The sequence below is a fragment of the Choloepus didactylus genome, chromosome 4 (genome assembly GCF_015220235.1).
Source record: "Choloepus didactylus isolate mChoDid1 chromosome 4, mChoDid1.pri, whole genome shotgun sequence".
Classification (NCBI taxonomy): domain Eukaryota; kingdom Metazoa; phylum Chordata; class Mammalia; order Pilosa; family Megalonychidae; genus Choloepus; species Choloepus didactylus.
In genome coordinates this window covers 128,855,752-128,878,898 of record NC_051310.1, presented here as the reverse complement: position 1 = coordinate 128,878,898, position 23,147 = coordinate 128,855,752, and the positions used below count along the sequence as shown (strand labels likewise).

At 45.7% G+C, this 23,147-nt stretch overlaps 1 protein-coding gene across 1 annotated transcript in view; it reads left to right on the top strand.

Annotated features, from left to right (window-relative positions):
- TMOD2 (tropomodulin 2) overlaps nt 1-23,147 on the top strand; it is a 79,179-nt gene that overhangs the window by 38,997 nt on the left and 17,035 nt on the right. Inside the window, exons 7-8 of the mRNA XM_037833970.1 lie at nt 11,801-11,908; nt 20,800-20,943. Coding sequence (XP_037689898.1) covers nt 11,801-11,908; nt 20,800-20,943 — 252 coding nt within the window. The remainder of the gene's footprint in view (nt 1-11,800; nt 11,909-20,799; nt 20,944-23,147) is intronic.

Below are 23,147 nucleotides of genomic sequence, written 5' to 3'. Positions count from 1 at the left end.
ATATCAGTATTTTATTTTTTTTTACCTTGTTTTCTTTTTACTGCTTTCTGAAGGCAACAGTCTCTGGTATCGGGAGCTCCTACATATCTTATTTTTTTCTCTATTGTGAAGATCTGTTATGAAGATCTTTGGAACATAATTTCATGATATTATTAAGAGGGGAGTATAGACTATAGGATATACGTCCCATAACAAAATCATTTGGCTGTTTCACCATTGAGCTAATCCTTCTTTCATGTGACTTGTCAATTCCTGTATTCTGTAGGACTTCACAGAGTTTAAATGCATGCTTATGCTTTTAGTTTCTTTTTATAAGAACTGGTTGAGATATTAGTCACTGCGGTTGCAGCTAGGGGCGTGCAGTCACGGAACCCTCTGCGCTCAGTGTTGCTTGAGGGGTACCGGCGGCAGCTCTTCCCGTAGGCGAAGGTGGGGCGGGGGACTTGGCCAAGTCTCCAGCGGAGGCGTGCAAGGTGTGGAGGGCGGCGAGAGAGGGACGCGAGACACTCTCTTTTCAAGGTAGTAGAACAAAAGCCTTTATTCAGGGGTGAGCACAAGTTATGTAGGGTGGCATAGAGGGCGGGGTCGGTGTTAGGGGTGTGGGGTCCTTACATGGCAATGCTGAGGGGATAAAGGCTAGGATTGGTTCTGAGAGGGCGCGGAGGTCGTTTGAAAAGGGGCGGGAGTTGCTCTGGCAACGGGGAGTGTGCGGGCAAGATAAAGGGGGCGGTTTTCTCTGGCAAGCTTCCTCTAACGGTTGTATTTTGGGTGAGGGAGGTGGGGCCTGTAGCCGACTCCACTTTCTCAGGCCCGGGGGGCTGTGGAGGGTATTACTGCCCATGCCCACTACCCTCTCCAGGGGCTGGCCAGGTTCCCTAGGTGGGGGGGGCTGTGGAGGGCGCTACTGCCCATGCCCATCGCCTCCCCCAGGGGCTGACCAGGTTCCCTGGCCCCGGCCCGCCAAGTTGGAACTCAGCACCAGCAACCCGCAATTCCCCCTTCTTTTCTAATTAGATGAAGAAGCTCACCGGAGAGATCCGCCAAGGGATGAGGGAAAGGGGAGGCCGGGGAGGGGAAAAGGATTGACGGCCGCTCAGAGAGGCTGGAGCTCGGCGTTGGTGTGGCGCCCGGGCGCTCGAGAGGGGCCTCGCTGCTTGCGGGATGGATGAGGGTGGTGACGCTGCGGAGGGCTAGCTTCTTCAGTAGAGGCAAGTCGTTGATACTGGACTTGCACAAATGATGAGAAGACAGCATTGGCCTGGCTTTTAGCAAGTTGGACAAGTCTGCGGATAACACAGGGCCCTAGGGTGAGAGCTAGAATAATCATTAGTAGGGGGCTGATGAGAGGGAGGAGGTATGGGAGGAGGGGGGCAAAGATGTGGGACCAATAGTTGGTGGCTTCACGGTTCTTTCTGCGTTGTTCTAGTCCCTCTCGGACCTTCTTTAGGCTGTTTTCGGCGAGACCTGTGGAATTGGCATATACACAGCATTCTTCTCCTAGGGCGGCGCAAAGGCCTCCTTCTTTGAGGAGAAGAAGGTCGAGACCTCGGCGGTTTTGGAGCACGACCTCAGAGAGGGAGTTAACAGAATTTTTAAGATGGGAAATAGCGTTTTGTAGGTGACGAATGTCCTCGTCAACAGCCGCCCGGAGGTGAGTTAGGGCGGAGCCTTGGCTGGCTAGCGCAGCGATTCCGGTGCCAGCGCCTGCAAGACCTAGGAGGGTGGTGACCGTGAGGGCGGTGATGGGCTCTCGCTTTTGCAGAGGGGTAGGAGCTGCAGTTCTTTCTAGGCGGAGGAAGAAGTCTTCCTCGCTGTGGTATAGGACCCTAGGGATAAGGACAATTAGGAGGCAAGTTTCATGAGTTGTATTGAGGGTTCGCACGTTAAGGCAGGGGGTAAGTCCTGTAGAGGAGCAGAGCCATTGGGAGGAGTTGTGGGGAATAAGAAATTTGGCAGAGCTGTCGGGGAATGAGTAGCTGGCACAAGCTGTGAGGTTGGGAGAGTGGTATGAGAGAGGGCGGATGCACTTTCCTGTGGAGGAAACTGAATGAAAGGTTAGGGGGACGGCAGAGGTATTCCAATTGCATTCCGAGGGGCTATTCTCTGTATTTTCCGAAAAGGAGAGGTTGGAGGCGACGGGCTCATACAGGGAGGAGGAGGTGGAGAGGCAAAGCCAACAGGAGGAGGTAAGATTGGGGTGGGAGGAATTCACTGAGGTGAAGGCCGCTTGGATAAGGCCAAGGAGGGGAGAGGAGTAATGAGAGGGGGGCAGAAAAGGTCGGGGTGGTGGGGTTGGCGATGCGCTGTTTGCAGCTGAGGTGCGGCTGGAGGGCCGTGGATAAAGGGGGTTAAGGACTTTGTTGGGGCCAACGCCGCTCGGTATTTGCTGTGGAGTTTCTTTTTTTATTAAAATAAGAGATCCCGGGTCGGATCCTGCTAAATAGATTCGGAAGCCCCAAGTGCGACCCATGAGCCAAGAGGTATCAGTAGGGTTAAATACGGTGAGCATAAGTTTTTTTGGACATAGGTACCTATCGTACCAGCGGTTGCCTGGGTTTTCGCAAGTATATGGGATTTCTGTAAGATTTAGAAATTTGTCAGAGGTACTGGGTTTCCAGCTAGTGGCCAGTGTTTCACACTCCCAGTATGCACAGTAGTACTCATAGGGGGAATTGCAGTACGGTTTTCCAGGATTAGAGGATGGGCACATGTAATAATTTTGTATATTGAGGCTGCCAGGATAACCAACAGGTTTTGGATTAGGAGGGGGGAACAGATCAGTGGCATTAAAAATAAAAGAGGGGAGTCCTGCAGTGGTATTGCAAAGAATTATTTTGGAATCTTCCCATCGCACAAGGGTCCATTTCCAAGGCTGGTGGGGGTTGGCCTGGGTGGGAGAGGCGAGGGCAAGCATGATCATTAGAAGGGAAGCAATGCTTGGGTGAGGGTTATGGAGGTGCAGGGGGCTTGCTTTTGCCCGTCTGTATAGGCGCATAATCTTCATGATTTCTTGTCTCTCCGGGGGTATCTCCGGACTGGGCTCCCGGTCTAGGTGCAAGGTTGTCATCTGGTACACCAGGTTGCGGAGACGACGGCGTTTCTCGTCTTGTTAGACGCGTGGCTGCTGGTGGCGGGTCGGATTGCTCTTCCTGGGATCCAGATTGGCTGTGATGCATCATCTGGGAAAACACAAGCAAACCCGCGCCCCTGGGCGAGGAGTGGGGAGGGACCTTCCAGGCATTACTCTCTGGGTCCTTCCAGTAGACCATCGGGGCCTGGGTGGGCCTATACGAGGGCCCCCAATGTCTATGTAGGGGCGAAAGCCCTTCCTTATTGAATGTGAATAGGTTAAGGTGAATAAGGGCTGCTATGATAAGGTCCCCTGGAGTTGCCTGGGGGAGCATGGCCCTTTCTTTTTCAATTTGTGTTTTTAAGCGGCGGTGGACTGCTTCCACAATGGCTTGCCCCTGAGGATTATAAGGGATGCCAAAATGATGGGTGATGTTATATAACTGAACAAAGGCCGCAAAGGAGGCACTGCGATAGGCAGGCCCATTGTCCGTTTTTATGTCCCAGGGGACTCCCATAAAGAGAATTCCTTGTCTCAGGGCCTTGATACAGTGTTTGGCCGTTTCCCCGGCAAGGGGGACTGCATAACATATGGCCGAGAAGGTGTCAATCATTACATGTACATACTTGAGGCGCCCAAAGGACGGAACGTGAGTTACGTCCATTTGCCATCTAGAATTGGGTTTTAGGCCTCGTGGGTTGACTCCCTGAGGTTGCAGGGGGCCAAGCGGCGCGAAGGGCGCACAAGTTGCGCAATTGCGGACAAGGTGTTTACAGGTGTCTAGGGGGAGGCCACATAGATGATGCAACGATGCAGCCGAAAAGTGAAACTTAGAATGCAATAACTTGGTCTGGTTAACAGCGTCCCCCGGAGGGGCCGCTGTGCGAGTTAGCATTGCTTGGGTATCTTGAGCTGAGACCGCTTGGTCTACTATACTGTTGCCATCAGCCAAGGGCCCCGGAAGGCCTGAGTGACTACGAATGTGGCTAATGAACCAAGAATCCTGTCGATGCTCCAAGATGCTCCTGAGGTTAGAAAGTGCTTTATCGATGGCCGAGTTCCCGGGGAAAAAGGTGGAAAACGCGAGGACTTGGCAGACCTGATAAGTGTAGAGGCTGTCGGTGAAAATGTTTACTGGGTGGTCCCAGTGGGTGTTCAGCGCGTATGACACCGCCAGAATTTCCCCCACTTGGACTGAATGAAGGTTGACATAGCTGAATAGGTGGGGTTCTGGGTGGTCCGGGGGATAAGAGAGGAAGGCGAAACGGGTTTTGGAGGCGTTAGTAAAGACGGTAGTGGCACCCGGGATGGGTGCAGAGGAGGGGAAAGGGTGGAAGGGGCTGCGGAAGGGAAGCTTGACGAGCCCCTGTAACAGTCGATGGCTAGGATAGTGGCAGCTGAATTCCCCATGAAATCCTTCTAAAAGGATTTGCATGTCCGGGTTATTACGTATAAGCAGGCGGGTTTGGCCTGCGTCCAGGGGCCAAACAATTTTTTCCGGCGGCGCTCCAAATACATGAACAGCCAGGGTGACTAGATCTGAAGCTAGGCTGATCCAGAGCCGCACTGCGGGGCAGATTTTCCTAAGCCGGCTTTTAGCGGGGTGCGCCCAAAGTAGAGGGCCATCTTGCCACAGGCAGCCCATGGGTGTTCCGGGCGTAGGAAGGATGAGTGCCATAAGATTGCCCTCTCTAGTGCTGAACCTGTTGAGACAGCAGGCGGCGAGCGCCTTGTTAATGGCGGCAATGGCTTCCTTTGCCTCCCGGGCGAGCCCAACGCGCCGGGAGACTGCCAGCGGCGGGGCCCCCGGGACACTCAGCAGCATAAAGAGTGGTTGGAGCTGCGCGGTGGTGATCGGCAACGCAGAGCGGAGCCAATTGATTTGACCGCAGAGCTGTTGGAGCTCGGTGATGGTGACCCGATCTGGTATGTCCAGCTGGGGAGCGGACGGGGCAATGGTTTTATCAATGCTAAACCCTAAGAAGGCCAATGGTGGCACAATCTGAACCTTTTCGGGCTGAACCGTAAGGCCGAGGTCAGCTAAATTAGTGGTGAGTTCTTTGAGGATTAGAGGAAGCGCCTCGGCGTCCTCAGAGGCCACCAAAATGTCATCCATGTAATGGATGAGCATGGCCCGCTTTCGCAGGGGGGCCACTGCATGATTAACATACATTTGGCAGATGGCCGGACTGTTACGCATCCCTTGAGGGAGGACTTTCCATTGGTACCTGCTAGCCGCGCCCGCGTGATTGGGGACGGGGACTGTAAAGGCAAAGCGCGGGCGGTCTCGCTCATGTAGCGGGATGGAAAAGAAACAGTCTTTGATGTCAATGGTGGCTACGTGATAGTGAGCCGGGATGGCCACCGGATGGGGGAGGCCAGGCTGCGGGGATCCCATGGGAAGAATATGCTTATTGATCTCCCGCAGATCATGGAGGAGCCTAAATTTTCCTGTGGCTTTTTTATGAATAACAAACGCTGGCGAATTATAGGGACTAGTAGAAGGTTCTATGTGGCTTGCGTCCAATTGTTCTTGGACAAGGGCTTGGAGTGCAACTAATTTGTGCGTGGGAAGGGGCCACTGCTCCACCCATATAGGTTCCTCAGTATCCCACTGCAGAGGAACGGGCACTGGAGGTGTTAAACGAGCAGTGGCGCACATTATTGGGGGGGGCTGCGTGGTAAGCACTGCCCCAGAGGTGGCGAGGATATTACGGCCCCATAAAATTTGGTCTATGGTGTGTAGGAACAACGGGCGGAAGGTGCCTGAGTGGCCTTCTTCATCCTCCCACTTAATGGATCCCATGGCCTGAAGAGAAGTGGAGGTACCGGTGGCTCCTACTACTGAGGGACCATCGAGAACCATGCACATGGTGGCATACTGAGCGGGCATGCAAGAGACTTCTGCCCCTGAATTGAGCGTGCCCGTGTACCATTGCCCCCCTATTTTTAATTTACGGGTAGGCTTTTCCGGAGTGATAGGGACTGTCCAGAGAAGCGTTTTATGGCCTTCCTTTTGAGGCTCTGGTGGGGAGACTTCAACGGTGCCGTTAGATGCCACATGCCACTGGTACGGGCAATCTTTCCTAGGGAAGGAAGAATGACAATGGTAGGGGCACTCGGGAAGTCCTTTGGGGCCACCGTTGTGGCCCCCGGTGGGATGATCAGTTCCATTAGAACCGGCTGGGACGCTGCCTCTTAGGGGCGGGGCTGAGGCTTGCCCCGCTTGGAGTTTAAAGCTTGCTCAGCGCCTTGGTGCTGACCCTGACTGGGGCGGAGGGGTTTGGGGTTAGATTTGCAATCGCGCGCCCAGTGATAGCCACGCTGACAGCGTGGGCAAGGAGTGGGAGGGGGGCGCCCATTGCGCAGCATGAAAGGCGGGCGGTTGACCTCTGCATTGGGGCACTCCCGGGCAAAATGGCCGCTCTGCCCGCACTTGAAGCAACCGGCGGTGGCGGCTAAGGCGGCAGTGACAGCGCCAGAGACAGCCTGGGCTAGGGACGCGGCAGCTGGGTCAAAGGCGCTGCAGGCAAGTACCCAATCGTGTAGGCTCTTCTCCCGCAAGGGAAGGATAGCCTGCTTGCAAGGGGGATTGGCTCCCTCAAGAATGAGTTCTCGAGCGAGGGCCAGTTGGGCCTGGGGATCACTAACCTTTCGAGCACAGGTTTCTTCGACCCTGGAGACAAAGGTGGCGAAAGGCTCACTCGGCTCCTGGAGGAGCTTGGTGAATTTATTAGGCCGACAGGCGGAGCAGTTGGCAAACGCTCGTAAGGCGATTCCCCGAAGGATAGGCCAAAAGGTGGCGGGTGCATTGGTATAGGCGGATGCGTGTATAAACGCTCCCGTGCCCAAGTAAGCCTCGTGGGGATGAATGGCCCCAGTGGCTGCGTCTTGCTCGCTCTGCCTAGCTGCTTCTGCTTGGAAGTGGGCACGCCAATCAACGAACTGGCCGGGGCCAAGGATGGTACGGGCAAGCGAGGCCCAGTCTTGGGGGAGGCAAAGGTCCATGGCGACCTCCTGCAGTATTTGGGAAGCGTATGGGCTACCCAATCCGTCCTCCTTGACGGCCCTGCGAAGTTGCTTGATAGTGTCTGAGTCAATGGGATACCAGTCGTACGGTCTTTGCGGTGTGGGGGTAACGTTAAGGGGAAAGCAGCGAAAAGCGCGAGGGAAAGGAGGGCGCGCTTGCAGAGGGCCTGGCACAGGAGTGGGGGCAGGGGCAGCGTTGCCCCAAGGGTTGCCTTGAGGTGTAGAAGGCAGCCAGGGGTTGTTTGCTGGCGGGGCGGGAGGGGTGGCGGCAGCCGCCGGCAGCGGCTCTAAGGGGGAGAGGAAGGTGGGTCGTGAGTGGGGGGTGGGTGTGGGTTGCGGCGGCGCAATCCAAGAGTCCGCTGAAGGGGGAAGCGGAAGCGGGAGGCCCCAAGTGTTGCAAGATGGCGGCGCGGTGGGCGTAGCTAAGGCGTAAGATGGCGGGCTAGCTCCGCCCTGTGGAAGGGCGGGGTAAAGCGCATGCGGTTTCCGGCCCGGCTCAGGGCTGACGTCATCGCTGGAGCACTTCCTCCCTTCGGTGGAAGAAGAAGGAGGAAGTTCGCCATCTTGGCGAGACTCGGTATTGTTTCGTTTTTGGGGGGTGACTTCGAGCGCGTTGTTAATCTGCTCGACTAAGGATTCTGTGTCCGAATCGTGGTCCGCATTGGTCTCACTGTCCGAATCTGTCGATTGAGTCGACAGGGCCTCCTTGGATTTAATGGGGCCTCGATCAGGGGGGAGGGAGCCTTGAAGGCAGGAGCGGACAGTTATTAAGGTGGGGAGCAAGCCGGGAGGGAAGCGCTTGCTCTCATGTTCCATGGCGTTGGTGACCTGATCAATAAGGCGATCATAAGTGACGGGGTCCCAAAGATGGCAAGTGGTGAGCCATGGGTTAAAGGGCAGCAGGAGGTCCCAGTATACTTGCAGCTGCCGGACAGACACCTTGCAACGATGTGTGTCCAGAAGACCCGCCAGAGCGCGAACTTGAGGCGCTTGGCGTGCGGATAGACGATTACCCATAGCGGAGGGGAAAGGAGGGGGGGGTCGTCTACCGAGCAAGGAGAATGAGGTAAACCGTGGCCGCGAGGCCGAAGAAGACGACAAGAACAGAAAGCAGGACTCTCTGGTAACGGGAACAGTCTGGGGGGGGCGGTCACGGCGAGGCACACTGCGCCGAACAGAGAAACGAAGACACAGAGGACTACACCAAAGTAATGAAGGGGTAGAGGGAGAGTGTTAGGAGGAATGGGGGTCATAGAAAGAAAAGATGAGAGGTAGTCGGGGGCAACAGTATTTGTAGCCGGGATAATTCGGCAAGGGAGAGGCGGCTCCGGGCGCGGAGCGGCGAGGGAGAGGCGGCCCTTACCTTGCAGGCGAGGGGAAGGGGAGATGGAGAGGCGTCCGGGCGAGCGGGCGATTTGCTGGACCGTTGTGTGGAGAGGGGACGAGTAGATGTGCCCTCACACGGGACACCAGTTGCGGTCGCAGCTAGGGGCGTGCAGTCACGGAACCCTCTGCGCTCAGTGTTGCTTGAGGGGTACCGGCGGCAGCTCTTCCTGGAGGCGAAGGTGGGGCGGGGGACTTGGCCAAGTCTCCGGCGGAGGCGTGCAAGGTGTGGAGGGCGGCGAGAGAGGGACGCGAGACACTCTCTTTTCAAGGTAGTAGAACAAAAGCCTTTATTCAGGGGTGAGCACAAGTTATGTAGGGTGGCATAGAGGGCGGGGTCGGTGTTAGGGGTGTGGGGTCCTTACATGGCAATGCTGAGGGGATAAAGGCTAGGATTGGTTCTGAGAGGGCGCGGAGGTCGTTTGAAAAGGGGCGGGAGTTGCTCTGGCAACGGGGAGTGTGCGGGCAAGATAAAGGGGGCGGTTTTCTCTGGCAAGCTTCCTCTAACGGTTGTATTTTGGGTGAGGGAGGTGGGGCCTGTAGCCGACTCCACTTTCTCAGGCCCGGGGGGCTGTGGAGGGTATTACTGCCCATGCCCACTACCCTCTCCAGGGGCTGGCCAGGTTCCCTAGGTGGGGGGGGCTGTGGAGGGCGCTACTGCCCATGCCCATCGCTTCCCCCAGGGGCTGACCAGGTTCCCTGGCCCCGGCCCACCAAGTTGGAACTCAGCACCAGCAACCCACAAGTCACGACACTTGAGTTCACCTATCTTTGAGTGCTTCTTTGATGCTTCTCAGTACAGACTCCATTATCTTCATATTCTGACTCTAAAAAAGGCTTACTCCAAAAATGTCTGCTGGGTAAAAAAGTGTGATTATATTAACCTCTCAAATACCTGCAAAGATATACTTTAAAACTGTTGAGAGTGGTGTTCCAGAAGAATACATTATTATTTCAAGATTAGGTTATTGTTTCTTAATTCTTAAATGTCATCTTGTTGATAAATTAAATAATTGAAATTTTGGAAAACAAAATCTGGCCACTTTCAATAGTTGTTGATTTTGTTCATTCACATTGATGTTATTATAATAAGTCACATTCCAGGAAACATTTTAGCTCTCATGAAAAGAAAACACAATCCCCACATTCCACATCTATACAATCCCCACATTCCATATCTATAACTCATTGTCTCCAATTTTTCTCGACAAAGGTCAGGGAGGGAGGAAGAAAATAAAGCTTTTTGGAAAACAAAGGTTTATAATTTTTCTGGTCTTTAAATTCTAATTTATCTTTAAATTTATATTTCTAAACAGGTTTGGAAATTGGTTGTTTAGAAGTCTAAAAACATTTTTTTCCAATGAGAAATATGAATTTTATTAAATGGAATTGAGTTCTGAGACCGACCCGAAGTATACAGAACTATACATTGACTGTGAAAAATAGACCAGAGAAAGCAGAAGCATTGACCTGGACATAGCACCATATCCAGGAGTGCTATTCAGAGTATTTAACAATCAGTATGGCAGGGGCACTGACCAGTCAGAATGGACCTGGCCAGGGGCATGGACCAGTTTCCAGAAACCCTCTGCCCTGCCGTGCATTATCTCTTTAGTTGTTGGATCATGGAGGTCAGAGGAGTCTGGGGAAGGGGCTGGGCATGAAGGGGCAGCCACTGAACTGTGGGACGTGCATAGGGAGAGTTCAGGATGGTGCTACTTACTAGCTGCCACAGCAATATTTTACTAGTTTACTGCCAGTATGTCCATACCAGTGTGTAGTTGCTGAATACCAGTGCTGGCTATATTTATCTTGGTTTCTAATTCCTGGGAGGGGGAAGTAAATTTAATCAGAGCATGATGAAGATAAAGAAGTTGAGAAGACCTAGCTAAGTGATGCCTCTCCCATGAAGTTTCCCCAAGATTTTCCCAGTAACAATTAGATTTTCCCCTCTTTTGAGCTTCAAATACACTTTGTGCACTTTGGTGACACTACTGCTAGGTATTAAGGCTGCTCATAGCTTTTTTTCCCCTGGATGTAAAATCTTGGAGGGTAGAGACTGTGTCTATCTGGGCACCAGCCCAGGGCCTTCTCGTGGCAGGTGTGATGTTGAATTGCAGTGATTTCCGAACGAAGACTGTGGGCAGTTACAGACCTTTGAAGGCTCGTGGCACTGCTCCTTCATGACTAATTTCAGTTCAGATGGACAGTTTTCCTTTTCCCTGATGAAAAGGTATGGCTCTTAAGTTTATCAGCAACAATTAGGTCAAATTTTGGCTCACACATGGAAAAATGGAGAAAGAAGGAATAATAGGGTGTAGAATTCAGGAAGAAAGGGAAGGAAAAAGATTCTCCTTGGATTAAATAGCCAGGAGAGGAAATGTATGTATTTCTGGATGTGTGTGTGTGTGTGTGTGTGTGTGTGTGTGTGTGTATGAAACATTGCCTGAGGTCTGTTTTGTTCATTATTATTGGGCCAATTCCTAGCATCTAATAATAACTGACTTTTATCAAGTACTCACTAAGTGCAATATACGTTGCTAAATACTTACTATACCTTATTTCATTTAACCCTTAATGGGACTTAAAGAGATGAAGTTGCCCGAGGTCACAGAGCTAGTCACTAGTAGGATCAGCACTCATGTCCACATGTCACTGCCACCACATTGCCTCTCTCCCCCAGTGGTCAGTACTGTGCCGAGTGCTGTGGAAGAGGGAGTACAAAGATTAGTAGGATTCATTCAGAGCCTTTATTCTGAGGAGGTATTTCAATAAAAGCCCTAAACCAATAATAACAAGATGTAGAAAGTGCACAGAGTTTATGGAATTGTGGATAAAGAAAATTTTAATGCTACCTATGAGAGAGAGTAAACAAAGGCAGTGTTTCAGCTGGGACTTGAAAGATGAGTAGGAATGAATTAGGAAAAAGGGCAAAGGAAATTCCAGTCAATTGGAACAGTATTCCTAAATGTATGGAGGAGAGAAGGACTTGGTATATTAAAATAATGGCGAGGAAGTCTGGCTAGGAAATAAGAGAATGAAAGAGAAAAAGAAGGAAGCATGGTACGTGTGTTTCTCAATTAGGGAAAGAAGGTGATGCCAGAATGTAACATTGTATTAATTCCCTTGCTGAACGCTGAGGTGCACGTTCTCTTAGGATAGCTTGGTTGCTGGAATTTTGGTGATGAATATCTTTTAGAGAGGGATTTTATGATTTCGTCACCTAAACCTATGAGGTTGTTAAAAGCTGTGGGCCCTTAACTTGGGGTGGGGGCACTGCAGAATGGTCCATCATTCCCTGTGCCTTTCCTGTCATAGAACATTCCAATTCCAACCCTGAAGGAATTTGCAAAGGCTCTGGAGACCAACACTCACGTAAAGAAGTTCAGCCTGGCCGCCACGCGCAGCAATGACCCTGTGGCAATTGTGAGTAAAATTCTTAGAGATACAACATGAAAACACTTAATTCATTAGAAGTTATTTTTAATTTGCTTCATCATTTAACAATTTTAGATCTGGTAAATTTATTTTCTACACAGGTATTAAACCAAAAAAGTTATAATGAGACAGTAAAACGTCAGAGTCTGTTCTAGTTTGCTAATGCTGCTGGAATGCGAAACACCAGAAATGGATTGGCTTTTATAAAGGGGGTTTATTTGATTACACAGTTACAGTCTTAAGGCCATAAAGTGTCCAAGGTAACACATTGACAATAGGGTTCCTTCACTGGAGGATGGCCAGTGGTGTCCGGAAAACCTGTTAGCTGGGAAGGCACGTGGCTGGTGTCTGCTCCAGAATTCTGGTTTCAAAATGCTTTCTCCCTGGACGTTCCTCTCTAGGCTGCAGTTCCTCAAAAATGTAACTCTCAGTTGCTCTTGGGGCATTTGTCCTCTCTTAGCTTCTCCTAACAAGAGTCTTCACACTGTCTCTCCTCTGCAGCTCCTCTGTAAGCTCCTGTGCTTTCTTCAAAGTGTCCCTCTTGACTATAGCAAGCTTGCTCCTTCTGTCTGAGCTTATATAGTGCTCTAGTGAACTAATCAAGGCCCATGCTGAATGGGTGGGGCCATACCTCCATGGAAATTATCCAGAGTTATCACCTACAGTTGGGTAGGGCACATTTCCATGGAAACAACCTAATCCAAATGTTACAACTTAATCCCCACTAATATGTCTGTCCACACAAGAGTACATCAAAGATAATGGTGTTTTGGGGGACATAATACATTCAAACTGGCACAGAGCCCAACTGGCAGGCATTTCGAGTTAACTAGAATTTTATCAGCACTACACTTTTAGGAGAAAGAAGCAAGATTACATTGGGCATTTAGTTAAATAAATATTCAGATTTTGTTCTACACTTAGTAAAAATCTTTTGAAACGTTCCCATCTACAGTAACATCTGTCACAATCATTAGATATTATAATGACCCTGAAATCTTACAGGAACTTAACACATATTAGAAATATTAAATTATATTTCATTTTAATCCTTGAAATGGAATACTGTTTTGAACAACTGAATTTTGAAACATTTTTTTCTCTGACATATGAAAAGAATAACCAACAAAGAACCGTATTCCTTTTATGCATTTTAGATAATTCAGCTAAAGAGGGAAGCCCTCCACTCAAATTCTACTACTGTCACAATCAGCATCAACATTATTTCTTCCATTTATGGATGGCATTTGTTGAGCAATTAGTAAATACCAGCACTATTCTCTGCGCTTTACACATATCTCACCTAATCCTCACTATAATATCATGAGGAAGGTATTATTAGTACTAATTAATACTAATATGAGGTATTATTAGTTCCCATCTTAACAAATGAGCAAACTGAGACTCAGCTCAGAGAGGTTAAGTAACTTGCCCAAGGTAACACAGCCAGTAGATAGCAGAGCAAGGATTCACCACAAGGTCTTTTTGGTTCCACAGTTAGGATGCTTAACCAGGAAGCATCTACACACACGGCCTTGCTGTCATGCATTTGCTAAGATATATCATTTATTTGGGGCCTTGACATCTACCTGTGGTTCTATAGCATTTAATGCTCAGCCCTTGAATCAAACTAGAAAAACAAAAGTTGTCTTGACTTGATGCTGTGCTTAAGTAACATGTCTTTTGGAAAATCTAAAATAGCATTAAAAACAGACCACATGAAAGTAAAGACTACCTATCACCATGCCTGGCCCAGAATAGATGTTTGAAAATACTTGTTAAATGAATGAATGAATGGCTCTCCTACCTCTCAGCAATAGAGAATACTTCCACAATGACAACAGCAAACTTGAAATAGGCACTTAAAAGAGGGACTAAGCTGCAAAACTGATGTTTTCACCAGCCATTATTATATCATCTAGATTTGTAGGTTGAAAGCAGTTTGGAACTTGAAACCTGTCTTTAAAATAGAAAAATAGCAGAACTAGATCATATGTAAAGTGATTTAAGGATTCTTAAATTTAAGGATTCTTATTTGTATATGATTTTAGTCTCCCCTTTAGTAGATTTGTTTGTGCTTTTTTTTTTCCTCAACAGTTTTATTCACATACCATACAATCCCTCCTAAGTGTACAATCAATGGTTCCTGGTATAGATTTGTTTTCAATAAAACAGAAACACTCAAAAAACATTTTGTATGTAAATGAATAAAAAATGAATACAGAAATGATTTGATACTCCCATTTAATACATTATTTAGAGTAAAATTGAGGGGATGAGGATAGTTTTTAGTCCATTGTCAACACTATTGGTAAATAATCTAACTCCTACCCTAGGTCATAGAGATAACTTGCTAAGTGCGCTAAATAAATTCCAAATATAATGATCTTTGATACTGTTTTAAATTCAACAAGTATGTGGTGAATGCCTACTGTGTGGTAGCACTGTGCCAGGAGCTGATTTCTTGGTAATATTTTTCGGAAAATTTGACGCACTTGCAATTTTTTGTTGTTGTTTTAACTTATTTGGTATATATTCACAGTACAGTCTGTGAAATAGAAGGACCACAGAATATTTGAACATTTTATATGTATAATACACACAGACACACACATACATACACACACATATATATGGGTAGAGAATTTTCAAATAAGATTTTCCTGCCATTTTTACTCTGGGATAGAGATTTTTTTCGCTTTTCCTTCATTCCAACCCTGATGTGTCACACCACCCTCCTCCCCTCCTCATTCCTGTAAGCCCCCTCCTCAAAGGTAAGCAGAGAGATCACTGTTGATAACAAATCTCCAGACCCCTGGTGTCACAAGACCTAGCGAAAACTCTGTTCTCATATCCTGCAGAATGTCTTTGTCCTAAACGCTTATAAGCTTCCCCTTTGTACATCCACCTTTGTGGAGCACTACTTCTATTTCCCGAACAGCCACCACCAGGAAGAACCTTCTCCTGTTCATAAGTCCTAATAAACCCATGTCTGATTCTAAAACAAAAAAAAAAAAAACAAACAAAAAAGGGTTAGCAGAGAAGAGAGAAGTGGAACCAAGGGAGAGAAATGAGGATTTCAGAAAATGTTTTCCTGATTGTTATTGTGCTTGGGTGACTGTTTCAGGAGCCCTGTTAGAAAGTGTTTTAGTGTCCAAATGTGAAGTGAAAGGTGTTTGTCGCAGATGCCATTTACATACCTCAAACCTTATTCTGCTTTCTTATTATAAATCCCAATTCTATTGTATTGCTAGAATCAGTGAGGCGCTGTGTGATTGGGGTCCATTTACACATGTCCCCACTTAAGGCAGTCTTGCATTCAGTAAGAAAACATTTTATTGTCGGGTTTGTACTAACCACAATTAAATAAGCACAACAATAGTATTTTAAAATCGTTTTCCAAGAATGTTGTACGTTTGAGACTGTTTTATTAAAAGCCTTGCAGTTCCACCTGTGAGGCAGTGTGGTGAACCAGAAAGAGCTTTAGGCTTATCACAGAAGACTTGGGTCTTTGTCCTGTTTTTGCTAGTACCATATTATGTTTACTAGTCTTTGCTGCTACTATATTATGTCTAATTGTATAATTATGGTGAGGTTTGCTGGGAGGATCAGGTAAGTTCATATTCATCCAAAAGCAGTTAGCACGCCCTACAATTGTGATGAATAATTGCTTTCCTTAAGGGCGTGAAGAGAAAAGCCTCTTTAGTTTCATACAGTCAGCCCTCACCTGGCTGCCCTCAGATGGTTCCCCCCCACACAGTACAGTCTCAGGAAAGACCCTTTCTACAGGTTGAAAATTGGTAGATTACCCTACAGGCAAACTGTGATTATGGCTGGATCACTCACTGTTGATAAGAAGTAAAAGTGTTAAAGAGCTTCAAGAGACTTCTATTAAGGGTCAAAAACAGGTTCAATGAGGCATTTTCGGGAGTATTGTGAATGTAGGCCAGACTTGTGCATGAGAGGTGACATTATCCCCGTTTACAGATCAGGCAACTGGGGTTCAGAAATGTTGATTAACTAGTACTCACTGCATCTATAGCAATGAATATTAATGGGACTTGCTCCAACTAAGTGCCAAGGAAAAGAAAAGGCACAAAAATGTTTTTTTAAAATGCTATTATTATTAATTAACATCACCTTAAAAATCAAGAGCTTGTGATAGCACTTTCCTATAATAGAAATATAATGCAACCTGCAAATGTGAGCCACATGTGTAATTTAAAATTGTCTAGTAGCCACATTAAAAAAGTAAAAAGAAATAGATGTAATTAATTTTAATAATATATTTAAGCCAATATAACCAAATTATTATTATTTTAAAATGTAATCAATATAAACAATTGTTAGAGATATTTTACCTTTTTTTCTTAGTAAGTCTGAAATCCAGTATGTGTTTTATACTTATTTTCAAGGGCTTAATAACCACATGTGGTTGTGGCAACCCTTTAAACAGCACAGGTTTATGAGGTTAGTGAAGTATTTCCATATAATCCTGTAAAGTAAATAAAGCAAAAACAGAAAAAATTTAGTTCAACTCCAATTATTATGTAACAATTAAGAAATCTGGTCTTTGTTTTGCTCATGTTAGTACCCCTAGCACAAGTAGTAGATGCTCAAATATTTGCTGAACTGAAGTGAACTTGGGCCTACAGGCCATGGTGATATTTGGCTGCATCTCCCCTGTTTTGTTCAATACAAGAAAAGTGTTTTCTCAAGTTTAAAAGAAATTGTCAAGGTCCTGGCCTCTTGCCAGTAGGTCCTGCAACTTTTTAATAAAGGCCTGATTGCTTAGATGTTTTCTTATTCTAATAATGAAAGTAAATCGCACAGCTTGGATTGTCCGTAAGGAAAAGGCTGATGCTTTTCTCTCTGGTGCTCCAGTTAAAATGTGTACATTTAATTTTATTAAAGACCTAACACTGAATAAATGCACTTTAATTTACAGGGTGTACACTAATGCCAGTCCAAATCCTAGACTTTCTTTGCCATTCAAGAACTGCTTGGTTAACACCCAGGATTTTTCTATTCCGGTGGTTCTCAACCAGACAATTTTGCTGCTGCCCCCCCACCTCCCTCCCATCTCCCCCACTCCCATCTCCCCCACTCCCACCTCTGCCACACACGCACACCAGGGACATTTGGCAATGTCTGCAGACCTTTTTGTTGTCATGCTGGGAGGAGTGTTACTGGCATTTGGTGGGTAGAGACCAAGAATGCTGCTAAACATCTTCAATACACAGGAGAGCCTCCCACAACAAAGAATTATCTGGCTCAAAATGTCAGTAGTGCTGAGATTGCAAAACCCTGTTCTAGCCCCATATTGGATTCTTTTCTCGTCTTCATCTTCCCTAGCTTTTCCTTTATAAAAACAATGAAAATAGTTTAGAGGTTCCTAGTTCCACTCCCCTGAAGCAATCATTATTAGCACTTTGTTTTTCATTCTTCTGGTTGTTGTCTCTATGGCTTTAATTAAAGTGGTTGTCAATCCTGGCTGCACATTAGTCACCTGGAGAGCTTTGTTTTAAAGTGCAGATGTCCCGGCCACCGCCTCAGAAATGTTGATTTAATTCACCTGGAGTGGGACCCAAGCATTGTTTGTTTTTTGTTTTTTCATAAGCTTTATTTTTTAGAGCAGTTTAAGGTTTACAGAAAAATTGAGTAGAAAGTACAGAGAGTTCCCATATGCTCCCCCACCCCACCAGTTTTCCCTGTTATTAACGTCTTGTGTTAATTTGGTACATTTGTTACAATTGATGACTCAGTATTGATATATTATTAGTTAGTTAAGTCCATAGTTTGCTTTAGACTTCCTTCTTTGTGTTGTCCAGTTCTATGGGATTTGACAAATGCATAGTGTCACGTATACCCATTACAGTATCATACAGAATAGTTTCACTGCCGTAAAAATGCTCTGTGCTCCCCCATTCATCTCCCCACCCACCCCTCACGCCCTGAAACTCATGGCAACCCTTGATCTTTTTACTGTCTCTATCTATAGTTTTGCCTTTTCCAGAATGTCATGTAGTTGGAGTTATGTAGTAGGTAGCTTTATCAGACTGGCTTCTTTCACTTAGCAATATATATTTAAGGTTCCTCCATGTGTTTTCATGGCTTGATAACTCATTTTTTTATCATTGAATATTGCTCCATTGTATGGACATTGGTATATATTTTTAAAGCTCTCCAGGTCATTCTAATAGAAGCCAGAATGGAAAACCACCAATATACATAATTTTTTATTTTTGGTTTATCATCTTAGATAATTTTTTATTCTCCATTGTAAATGATGACAGTTCTATACCTTACTCTATCTTCTATCCCTCATTCCTCTTCTGCCTCCAAATTGTAGCTTTTCCATTATTTTCACGTTTGAGCTTTATAAATTTTATGCCACTATATTCTGTTTTGTATATACATTGTTTCCAACAGCTAAAAAAAAACCTATTACCTCTCACAGATTTGAAAAATAGGTAGATAGACAGATAGATAGATAGAGATGGATGGATGGGAGGGAGGGAGGGAAGGAAGGAAGAAATATAACAAAAGTGGCAAAATTTTTTTGATTGGTTGATCTGGATATCTGGGGGTGGAGGTATATGTTGGAATTCTCTGTATGGGCTGCTATTATTTTTGCAACTGTCCAGTAAGTTTGAAATTATTTCAAAATAAAAAGTTAAAAAAAAACTCTTTCCATCATTTGCAATTATATAATTATATAAATACATATCTTGGTTCAATCCAATTACAAATTCCAGTCTGATTCTTGTTACTTTGTAGGCAACTTACTTTTTTCTTGCTAGAAACTTTTAGGACATTCTGTTTCCCTTGGAATTATGAAATGTCACTTACTTATATGTGTCCACTATGAGTCTTTTTTATTCATTCTCCTGAGCATTCAGTGATTTTTTTTCTGTTAAAACTAGTGACTTTTTTTCAGCAATGGGAAAATTTTCCTTGTGAATTATTTGATAATTTCTTCCCTTCTGTTTTTTTTTTTTTTTTTTTTTTCCCTTCTAGAGCTCCTTTTAGGTGAATGTTGAACCTTTGCATTGCATCTTTCCTCCATATATCTTAACATTCCTCACATATTTCCTATTTCTTTATCTTTACTTTGCATCCTTGGAAATATCCTCAGCTTTATCTTCTTGATCACCAACTTGATCTTCAGTTATGCTCATTTTATAATTCTAGATATCCACTATAGTTTTTTCTTTAATTTCAGAGCTGTATTTTTAATTTTCAAGAACTCTCTCATTTTTTTTCCTTTTTTTTCATAATGGCCAGTATTTAACTGATGGATCTAATGTCTTTTTAAAATTATTATTAATAGTTAGAATTTTTACATTTGTTTCTCTTCCCTCTAGGGCAAATCATTTTATTTGGTCAACAGCTTGGCTTTTCTCTTTCATGATGTCAGTTTTCTGAATATGTCACCCATTCACATTTGTGAACAGAGGACAATATTGGTTTGTATGAACCAGCATTTTTTCCTCTGCACTTATGTAAGTCTGTTTCACCAATGGGCCTCTCCTTCGAAAGGGAGTCCCCTCTGTTTTTCTCCACTTGTCAGTACCTGATAGCCTATATATTTTATTTAATTACTTTATTGACTCTGTCCTCCTGTTAGAATATAAGCTTCCCGAGGACACGTATTTTTGTTTTCTTGTTTTCTCTACTGCTGGCACACAGTAGAGGCCCCATAAATAGTCTCTTTTGAATGAATGAGTGAACTAGTGGTTTTGTAAGTAGGCAGGTGAAATGACAGGCCACCTTCCCTGTGGAGTGTGTCTGAGGAGCTGGCAGGCAGTCCCCATAATCGCTACAGTTAGAACAGCTTTCCTCTGGGAGTGGCACATTTCAGTACATTTCATTCCTGGGTAAAGCAGCCTTCCTCCTCCTCTTCTTCCCGACTGTGTCTGATGTGAAGGTCTGGAGGTTCCTGGGTTTCTATGTGTGTCCCTCTCAGGTCCCAGCAACCTTGCCATTTGGAGGGTTTTCCTTGACAGTGGTGCCAGCAGCTGCTCATTGTAGGGGAATCTGCAGGGGCATGGTATGTTCTCCATCTGCTCCAATTGTCCCATCTGTTCCTAATGCAGTTCTTCATGAAATGACCCCAAGGGGTCTTACCCCTGGCATCTCAGGTGGCAAACTTTCTTTATGCTAATCTTCTCTCTGGTTTCTGTATTTTGACAATTCCTCATGCATTTTGTTTTCTTGCACTGTTAGAGTTGCAGTCTTTTAAGAATTGTATCTTTTCTTCATTTCCATGGGGACCTCCAGGAGTGAGGGGAAGCAGGCAGGTCATGTGTGCAGTCTGCTGTCTTCAACTGGGAGTCTCCAGTGGGTTTGCCACTCCGAGTAGGGATTTTGTTCCCACAGTTATCTTTGAGGGCTTCTGATTCATAGATGACCTGAAAGAATATGACTAAACCAATAGTGCCCACATGCCAGTCAATGGTAAAGTTTTTATACATTCACAGTAAAACGGCAAAAAAACAAAAACAAAAACAAAAACGGATGTTCCAAGGTTATATCCTTTCTTTTTGTTAATGTTAAAATGCTTTTTCTTCAGATGAAAAAAAAGATGATGATGCTAACAGCTGGTATTGGTTTTTTAATTGTCCGTACTTAAAATAAGAAGTCCTATGATGGTACCTTTTTTTTTTTGATGTTGCATGTGAAATACTGGGACTGCTGGACTAAACCATTTTTATCAGCTTTAAATTATTATCTTTATTATTTGGAGTTGAAAACATGATCTTAACTAAGGTTTTCTTTAATTAAGTACTGTGAAAAAAAAAACTAATTTCAGGAGGATGACTTTCAGTAAAGAAATCTTTAAAAACCCTAATAGCTATTTCTTTTTACGTAATAAGGCTTTTGCAGATATGCTGAAAGTAAACAAGACCTTGAAAAGTCTAAACATAGAATCCAATTTTATCACTGGAGCTGGGATCCTGGCCCTGATCGAGGCCCTGAAAGAAAATGACACCCTGACAGAGGTCAAGATCGACAACCAGGTACGGGAGGGACAAAGCTGAGTACATGGCGAAAGGGAGAAACACCACAGTGCAGTGAGCTAAAAGACAAAAGTGATTCGATTTGATGTTCTGGCTTTTCTGCAAGATACGACTGCTGCTGGAGGAGAGCATGTTAATAATTAAACAGTGGCACACGGGGCAGCCTGGGAAATAAAGAGTCAGCTATTCCCCCAGCCCTTGGCCAGTCAGGCACCAGAGGAGAATGAAAGGAGGTGGTGGTAGAGGTGCCGACAGCTGCTTTGTGCCGCCATCATCATCATTGCCTTTTGAGAGTGATTCTTAGCCCAACCCTGTCCCAGCCTTGCTGTTTCCTCTGACTTGGACCATGCCTAGGAGAAAGCAGAATGGCCCAGAGACTCAGACTCCTTGTTCTTGGTTGGAGGCTGCCAGAGCCCACAGATCAGACCTGAGCAGTCTGGTGCTGGCTCCAGAGTGCATAAATTATTTAAGGGAATTGGGGGTCTAGAGGATGCTAGAGTAGCCAGCCACACACATACTGTGATTAGAATCTCGACGCTGTGCCAGCATATCTGAAGTTCCCAGCCAATTGCCGAAGCAAGCTGCTTGTCCCTAGAGCCACCATTCCCTGTACCTTGGAGGCCTCTTTTTCCCAGCATAGGCTTGCAGTGCCTTTGTAGTTACTCTGCTGTCTTCAGCTGCTCCTGCCCATAGAGAGCAACTCTCATGTATCTTTTGGCTACAGGGAAGTGTCTGTCTTGGGGACTCAGTGGATCTGAGGGGTATAGACACTATATAATAGGGAGAAAAGACCCTAGAATGGACCAGAAAGAGGAGAGAGCAAGGAGGCTTGTGCTGAAAGCATTCCTCTGTGGGGTGGTGGGAGGAGCAGTGGGGGAAGTAACTGTTCAGTGTGTCCTTCTTGTCTGGGGACCATGTCTGGAAAATTCCCTGGCCCAAAGCCTCCAAGATTTGATAAAGTCCCAGGGCCCCAGCTGGGACTTGCTTCAGCCTGGAGATCCCCAGACACTTCAGGTGAAGGCTCTGCTCTCCAGCTTTGCTAACCAGGCAAGCAGGCTGTTGACTTGCAGACCCTTTCCTCTGCCCCTGGACTCCTCCCGAAGCTCTTTGCCAGGGGAGCAGGGAAACCCCAACAGAGACAGGCTCTTCTTCCTTCTCACCTGCCCCAAAAGGGGTGCATCACCCAAACAGCTTTCCCATGTGTAGAGATGTGAAGGGAGCACCATGGAGGTTGAGCTGCACGTGGTCCCACACACTCAGGGCAGGCGCTGTACTGTGTACCCTGGTGTGTGTCTGGCTGCTAGTAAATGAGAAAAGAAGTATCAGGGAGTAGAAGAGCCGAGAAACAAGCTTAAGAGAAATATGAAGTGAGTGAAAATAAGTGATAGTTCAGGGATATTTTTTGAATAGATTAGCATCAGGAAGAAGTGGGCCCCTAGTCATATTTCCAGGGGTGGGGTGGGGTGGACCTAAGACAGAAGTGGATACTTTGTTTCAAAGTATATTTAACTATTTGTGTTAGTTTAGGCTATTTTGAAACCCTGTATCTATAATAATATCCCTGACACTTTGTTCCTAGTTTCTTGTAAGATATCACCTAGTTAGGGTAGCCAGATAAAATACAAATAAATTTGAATTTCAGAGAAACCATAAATAATTTTTTGGTATAAATATGTCCCAAATATTGCATGGGACCTATTTATACTGAAAACTATTCATGGTGTCTCTGAAATTGACATTTAACTCAGTGTCTTGTATTTTTACTTGCTGAATCTGTCAATCCTGAAAATTTAGCATAGACCAGCTTTTTAAAATGCATATGAAGAAGACCCTGAAATACAAAGTCTGAAGTTGTTCTCTCAATTCTCTCTACATTATCAACCTTATCACCCCTCCTCAATCATCTAGGAATGGATTTATGTGATTTTTCAAGTTTAGTCCCCTGGTGAACCTGAAATGGCTTCTCTTCACTTTTGCCCATGAGGATTAAGATTTTCTAGAGCAACTGGAAAAATTCTTTGCTTTTCTCCAAGAATGAGGAAATTCAGAGTCAAAATTTGTCCTCCATCCCAAATTTTGTTTATTGACTCCTAGACTGTTAGAAGTAGACCTCAGTTTCCTCATCTGTAAAATGAAAGGTTTGAAATGATCTCTACAGCAGTTTCCTCAGGCAGGATCTGCTGCTGATATCAATTTAGCATCAT